This window comes from Herpailurus yagouaroundi, unplaced genomic scaffold, assembly GCF_014898765.1.
Source record: "Herpailurus yagouaroundi ecotype Mexico unplaced genomic scaffold, PumYag 182, whole genome shotgun sequence".
NCBI classification, from domain to species: domain Eukaryota; kingdom Metazoa; phylum Chordata; class Mammalia; order Carnivora; family Felidae; genus Herpailurus; species Herpailurus yagouaroundi.
In genome coordinates this window covers 52,186,443-52,195,799 of record NW_024412413.1, presented here as the reverse complement: position 1 = coordinate 52,195,799, position 9,357 = coordinate 52,186,443, and the positions used below count along the sequence as shown (strand labels likewise).

At 39.7% G+C, this 9,357-nt stretch overlaps 2 protein-coding genes across 2 annotated transcripts in view; one reads left to right on the top strand and one right to left on the bottom strand.

The window, feature by feature from the left end:
• WIF1 (Wnt inhibitory factor 1) overlaps positions 1 to 9,357 on the bottom strand; it is a 70,835-nt gene that overhangs the window by 15,091 nt on the left and 46,387 nt on the right. Inside the window, exons 4-5 of the mRNA XM_040491505.1 lie at positions 2,444 to 2,584; positions 1,097 to 1,192 (exon numbers count right to left, since the gene is read on the bottom strand). Of these exons, the coding sequence (XP_040347439.1) occupies positions 1,097 to 1,192; positions 2,444 to 2,584 (237 nt within the window). The remainder of the gene's footprint in view (positions 1 to 1,096; positions 1,193 to 2,443; positions 2,585 to 9,357) is intronic.
• On the top strand, positions 4,759 to 5,210 carry LOC121040814 (60S ribosomal protein L35a-like). Its single transcript, XM_040491506.1, has one exon. The coding sequence runs from the start codon at positions 4,840 to 4,842 to the stop codon at positions 5,170 to 5,172; it is 333 nt and encodes a 110-aa protein (XP_040347440.1). The 5' UTR covers positions 4,759 to 4,839; the 3' UTR covers positions 5,173 to 5,210.

Here is a 9,357-nt window from a genome sequence, read left to right as displayed (position 1 = left end):
GTTTGATTCTAAAGTCTGTAGAGATACAGCTTTGACATATATATATATATATATATATATATATATATATATATATATATTAATTTGAGAGAGAGAGCACAAGCAGGGGAGAGGCGCAGAGGAAGACGGGGAGAGAGAGAGAGAGAGAGAGAGAGAGAGAGAATCTTAAGCAGACTCTACACTCAGCATGAAGCCCAATGTGGGACTCCATCCCAATGTGGGATCATGACTTGAGCTAAAATCAAGAGGTGGACACTCAACCAACTGAGCCACCCAGGCACCCCACAGGCTTGCTATATTTAACATTATTTATGTGTTGCAAATCAGTTTTTTTTAACCAGTTAATAGATGAGAATTTTAGAATTGTGCCATTTCAACGCCTGATTAAAATTTGCCTAGAATCATTACTTTGACTAGGAAGTAGCCTTCTTAAGACTAAATATTTTCCCCTGCCCTCTTTCCTAGATCTTCTAATTCCAAAATATATGCAAACAAGAAAAATTCTTATGTCTCAAAGATGAAAAAGACTTTGCTTACTCTCACCAAAGAAACCCTTAGTATTTAAGCATCCTGTGGTTAATACAACTTGCTTAACTCTTTCATATAATAGTAATTTTACTGAGATAGATATATTTACAATACAAATAATTTTTTTTTGGTCTTATAGCAACTTCATAACTCAGGTATATACTTAATTGTGAATCAAGGTACTTTTTATTACAGTAGACACTGTCAAATCAATCATTATATTAGCTTGTTAAACCCAACTTAAGTGGAGGAGAACTTTCTTAGGATTATGCCAAAGTATATAATAGCGAATTAAAGATGGCGGGGCAGTGGCCACAAAGAATGTAGACACGCTGCTGAGGTTCTCTGCCCCTATCACCATATATTGGACTTAACAGAAAACCACTCCTAGAAATACTTTCCATTTGCTCTTCTGTGGCTTTTTAAGATTTTACCAATCCTTCTGCTACGACCAGAAAAATAATTTCGATTTTTCTGAATGTGTTAAAAAAGCACATGTGGGGCTCTGGTGTGACGCCCATTTCATTAGGAAGCAAGTGGGGGTAGTTGAGTTCTGTCCATTCTGTACCTTTCTCGCAGTGAGGGCCATAGAATCCATCAGGACACTCACAGATGCGTCTTTCATTACAAAAGCCTCCATTTCGGCACCCTCCTGGGCATTCGGCTTCACCAAAGAGAAACAAGGTTATACCCCCTTGAAACTGTGTTGGGGGAATTAACTGCGGGCATGAAGAGGCTAGTGCTGATGTTCCCCCCTGTGCACTGATTATCATAATCTACTGAATACTGATAACTTCTACCTCATTCTCTCTGTACCACTTGTCCTTCACTAAATCCTCATCAAAATAAGATTTTGTTTCTCTCAATCCCACTTACAATAGCGGGGGGCTCATGGAGGAAGGCAAAGCAAGCGTTATTCTGCCTTCGTCCCCACCTATCAATCTACTGTACCTTCTTAGATTCACCCTGAAATAAAATGAATGGAATTGCCCACGATATTCACTTTCAGAGGGCACAATGACCTTTTGGTACATCTTTATTTACTTATGTTTTTAAAGTACGCTTCGCGCCCAGCATGGAGCCCAACGTGGGGCTTGAACTGTCGACTCTGAGATCAAGACCTGAGCTGAGATTAAGAGTTGGATGCTTAACCGACTAAGCCACCCAGACATCCCTTGGTACATCTTTAGAGTACTGAAAGCCTCTCGAGCTTAAGTTCTGTGCTGGAAAAGCTTGTATCAGGATGGGAAAAAATCTAGGTCTTCATGCTTAAATGGGCATCAGGGTGAGGTGCCTATGCCTGGCAGAGTTTGCTGGTGTGATGGTGGCACTCTGTGCTCTGGAGAAGTCAGCCGCACCAAGCTTGTGGCAGCTGTGGCAGATAAGAGTTGTATTGCCTTGACAAGGGGTAGTTGCTGGTAATGACTGTGATCTTGCTATGAGACTGGGGACTCCCAAAGATTATGCTGGAAGAGGGGAAGGAGAGAAGTAGAAAAGAGGGCTTTTGAAGGGGTATTGGAGTTCCCAAAATTGTGAGTGGGATCATAGCAGAGAAAGTCTGTCTTAGTACTATACTGGACCCCGTGGTTATCAGCCTCCTGCCATTAGTGTGGTTATAATTATACCAAAAAATTATCCTCTTCCTTCCTTCCCTTTCTTTCTTTTTCTTTTCTTTTCTTTCTTTCTTCCTTTCTTCCTTCCTTCCTTCCTTTCCTTCCCTTCTTCCCCTCCCTTTCCTCCTTCCTTCTTTCTTCCCCATCTCTCTCCTTCCTTCCTTCCTTCCTTCCTTCCTTCCTTCCTTCCTTCCTTCTTTCCTCTTTCTTTCTTTCTTTCTTTCTTTCTTTCTTTCTTTCTTTCTTTCCCCATCACACCTGCAAGTTTTATGAGCCTTTTCTTGATGATGATCACTGATTACCTTGTTGACATGTTTTAAAGAAGATCGCATTTTGAGGTGTCTGTAGGATGGTGTTGCCTTCAGAATTCATTACAATCACATTCACTTCAAAAGCTGCCACTCCATCTTGTTTTCCAAGACATGGGAAACCAACCTGAACAACTAAAGAAAAAGCAAGTATAGAGAAACAGTTTATTTAGTTGATTCCAGTTATATAGACATCTTGGTAGGAGAGACAAAGAACAAAGCAAACGTGTTCATATTTCATTATTTCATATTCTTGTATCTACACCACAGTAGAGACTGTATTTTGATTGTATGAGCATTCTCCAAAGAATTTATACATCATGCTGGGTGGAGAAAGAATGAATAATGAATTAATATGTACCTTACTGATATGGAATTGGGGATATTTTGTTCCTTGTTTGGGCTTGTACTATCTTGAAAAAGAGATTTTCTCTAAAAATTAAAGGTGCAAATAGGCAGCACAGATTGATGCCAGCAAGAAACTTGTGGGCATCTTTACCAGCCTCCATATAATCCAAAAAAGAGCTTTAAAAACAGTATTCCAGAATTTTTAAAATAAAGCCCCATATAGGCAGGAGCTTTAGTTTCAAGCTCGGTGTGCTTGAAAGTGACAAAATATATTCTTTGGAAATATCCTACAACGCAGACTAGACTCCAGTTATTGGATTGAGTTAGTGAAGCTAATATTTTCTTAGGCTAATATTAAAATGTGTCCATATCTTGGGATCTAGAAGAGAGTTTGGTGTGATGAAATAATCTCACAAACTTATACCTAATAATTTAGGTTCATAAAAATGAGCCATTTGCTTTTTGGGAGTATAATGATCACTTGGGGTGTATCATGTTGACTTAGCAAATGAGTGGTGGCCAAAGATGATGGTGTACTGAGAGGGCAAGGAGGCCACCAATTGGGGAGTGCCCACAAGTAAGTGGGTGGAAACTGGATCAAGTCATTGGCTAAGAGACTGACTGTGTAAATTTCTAAAATCCACTAGCTTATCATAACATATCTACTGGACGAGAGTGATTTAATTGATCCATTAGACTCTAGTTCTTCCTTATATATAGGAAGAAATATTGCTATAAATATACGTTTGAAATTTTACTTCCTTTTGTTTGCAGATAGCAGCTTATGGTTACTGCCAAGCTTGGGGAAATCATACCAAACCAAGAAAAATCCTTTCCCTGTAGAGTTTTCATAAAACTTTCCCCTGGATGTATAAGAAGACATGAGCTGGAAATTGGCTTGCTCTCCCATAAGGCACTGCACACAAGCTGGCCATATAATCTTATTAGTGTGCTCAGCACTCAAAAGCCCCTCTTAAGGCTTTGCCACCGTCAGTGTTTATTACTGTGCCTTTCTCAAAATAACATGGATTCCCAGTTCTCTTGAATCTGGAGATCCGACCGTTGCAAACTAATCTGTTAAATGGTAAAAAGGAAATAGGAGCATTTTAATAGACATAAAAAGAGAGAGAAAAGCAAAATTGTGCCTGCAGTTCTAAAGTAAAATTGTCCCCGCTGAAAGCCTTGGTTTAAGGAAATCTTATACATGAAAATGCCAATTTACAAAACACAAAAATCCATTGTAGGGATTTCCATTTCAAAAAGAAGCAAAAGAGCTGGCAATTTCTTTCAATTGTTACTCTTCCAATGCATTTTCATTGTGTTCAATTCTAAAATTTCGTTAACCTTTCTCATGAATTTTTTACACGAATGGGTAGGCCAATAATTGCCCTCAGACACAAACAGAAGAAACTGAAAGGATTGTTAAAGATAAAAATTTTAGAATTTTCTCCCCACATGTTATCATCCAAATTATTATTTTCCAGGTGCATCTTTTTCCTGGACCTTTTTCAAGCCTCCACTTTGCAGCCCACTTAATTCTTTAAAAAAGGAGCTTCACTTTTATTTTAACTCTCAAAATCTTGGCATGGAAGAGAAGATCCTTGTAAGTAAATTCATCTTCATTTCTGTTTATCAGCATTGTCAAATTTATTTTTTTAATTGTTTTTAATTAAAAAAAATTTTTAATGCTTTTATTTTTGAGAGAGAGACAGAGTACGAGACGGGGAGGGGCAGAAAGAGGGAGGGAGACACAGAATCTGAAGCAGTCTCCAGGCTCTGAGCTGTCAGCACAGAGCCTGACATGGGGCTCGAACTCATGAACCACAAGATCATAACCTGGGCCGAAGTTGGACACTCAAGCGACTGAGCCACCCAAGTGCCCCATCATTGTCAAATTTCAAAACACACTTTGGATATTAAATATCAAAAATGCCTTATTATATGTATGGAAAGTTCAGTTAAAAATAATTACTTGCTTGCTCTTTCCGCCATCTTGGAACCCGTGGAGGCCTGCTGGGAACAGGACTCCTGAAACGACAAATATGTCTGGAAGGCTGTGGTCCAAAGCCATTTTTGCTGGCTATAAGCGGAGTCTCCGGACCCAGAGGGAGCACACAGCTCTTCTTAAAATTGAAGGTGTTTATGCTCGAGATGAAACTGAATTCTGTCTAGGCAAGAGATGTGCTCATGTGTACAAAGCAAAGAACAACACGGTGACTCCTGGTGGCAAACCAAATAAAACCAGAGGAATCCGGGGAAAAGTAACTCATGCTCATGGAAACGGTGGCATGGTTCGTGCCAAATTCCGAGGCAACCTTCCTGCTAAAGCCATTGGCCACAGAATCCGTGTGATGCTGTACCCCTCAAGGATTTGAACTAACTGAAAAGTAAATACATAAAGGTGTAGATTTGTAAAAAAACCAAATTATTTGCTTGCACATATTTTCAAATGTGCTAAAAGCAAACCATTTATAAATATGCTTAAATTATGACATATTCATAGGCTCCAGTCATCAGGGGGAGGATCTAGAAGGTCTGGAGTGCTCACATAAAAGTGTGCGATCTGCTAACGTGACCTCTGAGTCAATGAAAAGTAAAGAAATATGCAGAGGTTTCCCTGGCCTGTGGTCATCTTAAAACTATGGTTCTGGGGGCGCCTGGGTGGCGCAGTCGGTTAAGCGTCCGACTTCAGCCAGGTCACCATCTCACGGTCCGTGAGTTCGAGCCCCGCGTCAGGCTCTGGGCTGATGGCTCGGAGCCTGGAGCCTGTTTCCGATTCTGTGTCTCCCTCTCTCTCTGCCCCTCCCCCGTTCATGCTCTGTCTCTCTCTGTCCCAAAAATAAATAAATGTTGAAAAGAAAAAATTAAAAAAAAAAAAAAAAAAAACTATGGTTCTGAACAATCCCAGGAAAGAGAACCAAGGATGCAAAATCCCATAGAAGTTCCACAAGGAAAACACAACACAAGTAACTTTCTTTTGAGTCTTCAAGATGAATTTTTCTCTTTAAGTGGTTAATTGCAAATTTGAGTCAAGATACAGTTTATCCATTTAACAAATATTGAGCGTTTACTAACGTGCCAGCCACTATTCCAAGCACTGGGGATACTTCAGAGAACAGGACAAATAAAACCTCCTCCCTTTTGCGACATTTACATTTCAGGGATGTGGTCTGAAGACAATTTGTGAGAGTAACATTTTAATCACCTAAAAATCCAGAAAAAGAAACACTAAACATTTAAAGCCAGAGATTTAAATTGGAATTGAAAGTAATTTCAGTGCTTGTTTTGGGTCTGCAACTACTGGATTCTTTGGGTATTGACCTTTATCATCTAATTTCAATTTGCCTGTATTTTAACTTCACAACAGATGCATAAATGTCTTCTGCATAAATATTGCCGAATGCTTAAAATAAGGATCTGAGAGAGAACTGCACTTGCTATGACCGAATGATTTAGGGTGGGTTTAAATCCTTTGGGCCTCAATTTCCTCATTTGGCAGTAAGACTAATATGATTTTTTTTTTAATTTTTTAACATTTATTCATTTTTGAGAGACAGTGTGAGTGGGGGAGGGGCAGAGACAGTAAGAGAACTGTATCTTATTTGCTTTTGTAAATTCAGCACTTGGCATACTGTCTGTCACAGGCTAGGCACTGACAGACACAAAGACCTTGTGGGAGACACATCCATATACCGTATACACACAGGCACACACTTCCACATAAATAGAACTTCACCACAGACAGTGGGAGACACGGAGAATAAGACATTAATGGCGTGCATGCAGAAAAACACACACAAAGAAAAAGAGATCTCGAAGGCAGAAAAGGCAGACTCTACATCCAAAGAATAATAGAAATGTAAAAGTTACGTTGTGTTTTTGCAACAACAAGCATAGGAGTAGAAAGCTACTTTTACCAAAAGCTAGATGAGATTCGTCCAGATGTGAATTTCAGCACATCTGTATAATGAAACCGAGGTAAATTAAAACAACTCAGAACAACTAAAGCAGATTGAACATAACTCACGTGGCGTCCAAGTACACCCTTGATGTGCAACTGACTGATCGCACGTAAACTAACTCTCACACAGAAGTAAACAGCAAACGCATTCGCATTGCACGCTTCTCCCACACTCACATGAGTATGGCGCTCACACGCCCTCAGCCTCCGGTCAGTCAGGGGAGCCGCTGCCCATACAAGGGAAGAGACGAGGGAGGGCGAGAGCTTATCCTCAGCCCCACACGACCACAGACTGAGATGCGACCACACAAACAGTCATCAGTGTGGGCCAAGCTGTGCTGACAGCCATTCATCCTCTCACCAAATACTGAGCACCTTCCCTGGCTTCATGTTCTGCTTATTCCAAAATGTCTAGAGACATGGAATTCCTGGAAGTCTTGGTTGAGAAACAGGCCTGCTCTGTTGGTTTCATGGTATGACAGAAACAGTTTTCAAAGAGGCAGAGCCTTGGCTTCATGGAAACTGTTTTTGGTTATCCAATTTTACTGAACCAGCCTGCAGTTTGTATTTCCTGTTTTTGTTTTCTTCAGACGCCAGAAGGCAGGCACTTCGTAACTGTTAAAGATCAAGAGTTTTCTTTTCCACGCAATGTTCAGGCATAGAGGAGTCTGGGGGATAAAAGAACAACTTAGCAGCTTGAGGGTATAAAATAGACCAGTAGAATAATGAATACTACCTGGATGTTTAGGAGCAAAGACACACTGATCTGGTTACTTTTTAATAATTCAAGGTGCCCTTACTGCTCCTACTGTGGGGACTGAGCTAATAAGGCTAATGAATAACTGCCCTTCAATGGGCTAAATTTCCCATAAACTTAGCGCACCTGCGTTTCTGCAAACAAATCCTACATCTGCCTTTAAAACCTTATGTATGTGGGGGTGGGGTTGTATATGCGGTGTATCTGCGTTTATATGTGTGTGCGGGTGTGTGTGTGTGTGTGTGTGCAAGCGCGTGAGTCACAAGTCACCTCGCATCAGTCACCTCGTCCCAGAAAAAGGTTTATTCTTTTGCGTCCCACCTTTTCCAAAGCATCATTCACTTTCCCCCCTAAATTTTATTATTTATAAGGATTCTAGATTATTAGAAATTAAAGTTTTACCTAAGCGTGGAGTATTAAAATATTCCCACATCATATCTTCAAAATGTGGTTGCTTCAATATCCTAAGAAGTAGAAATTCAGTAAGCTTCTTTTTACTAGACACTATAATGAACAAAACTGGGAAGAATTAGGATACAAGCATGAAATTGGAAATCCAGAGGTGGAAGAGTTATTGGATGTTGCACAGGTGTAACTGTGTCATTAATTTAATGAATATGTTCTGAGTGCTCTACAAATGAGCCTGTATTCTTCTGATAATCAGGGAACAACAAAGGAAAAACGTTTAAATATAAAATGGCATTTGAGAGATATATTATGTATTCGTTTCATTCGTGAGTGCTTCTAAAAAGAAAGACTAAAACCTATGATCAAGAAAATTGTATACAAAAAAAATTATCTTTGACTAGAAAGAAACAGCAGGAGATGTGGCCCGAGGCTGAGTAATGGCCATACTCGAAGAACGCCCTTGTCTCTGTGCAGTAATATGCGACAGCAGTAGCGATGTCATCTGCATGGAATAGGGATATCCATGTATCTGGAATGGGATAGCCTTATCCTTGGGGCTACAAATCTCAGGTGAGTTTATCTCCAGAATCCAAGTCCTCGTTCCTTCACAGGAGATTCCTAGAACTCCAAACCCATCTAGATTGGGGGTAAATACTCTGGGAGGACTGCTGGTTATACCAACAGCACCGGGATGACCCAAGAGAAACTCAGATTCACACTCTTGCTGTCTCCACCCACCTTGGTACCTATGGCAGGAAATTGGAAAAACTCTGCTTATTTAGTCCCCAACTCTTCCAATGCTGGGATGTGATCCTAGAGATCCACTGGAAGTAGTTGATAACCGCAACCTGAAAATGGACTTTATAAGGGTATCCGATTCCCTAATTATTGCATAGATTTATATTAGCCCTTAATGAGATTTTTATTTGATATCAAAGATAATCTAACTTTCCTCTAGAAAAATAAGACTATTTTTTTAAAGGACAGGGTTATGATATCAGCTATTTAAAAATATTATAAAACTAAAAATATGACAATATGGGAACAAATAGTAAGCTCTAAAACTCAATGTACAGAAGAACATAATGTGAAATAAAAAGCAGATCTTGAAACAATTCATCCTATCACACTGGAAAAGCTGATTACTCAGGAAAGTAATTCAGGTTAGAGCCTCTTACTCCTACCGAAACAAATTTTGATAAAATAATAGAAGCATGTGTAAATTGATGTGGAAAACAAAGGCAGAAGGAAATGGCAGGTAGAACTAAATTTCCTTATAGCCTGCAACCCATTGACAAATACTTGAGGCAGGCAGAGTAAAATGTTTCTCCAGGAACTCCCTACTGTCTTTTTTTTTTTAAATTTTTTTTTTTTAACGTTTTATTAATTTTGAGACAGAGACAGAGCATGAACAGGGGAGGGTCAGAGAGAGGG

Bases quoted from the DNA above. Each gene is read 5' to 3' on its own strand.
- LOC121040814 (XM_040491506.1), top strand. From the start codon at position 4,840: ATGTCTGGAAGGCTGTGGTCCAAAGCCATTTTTGCTGGCTATAAGCGG.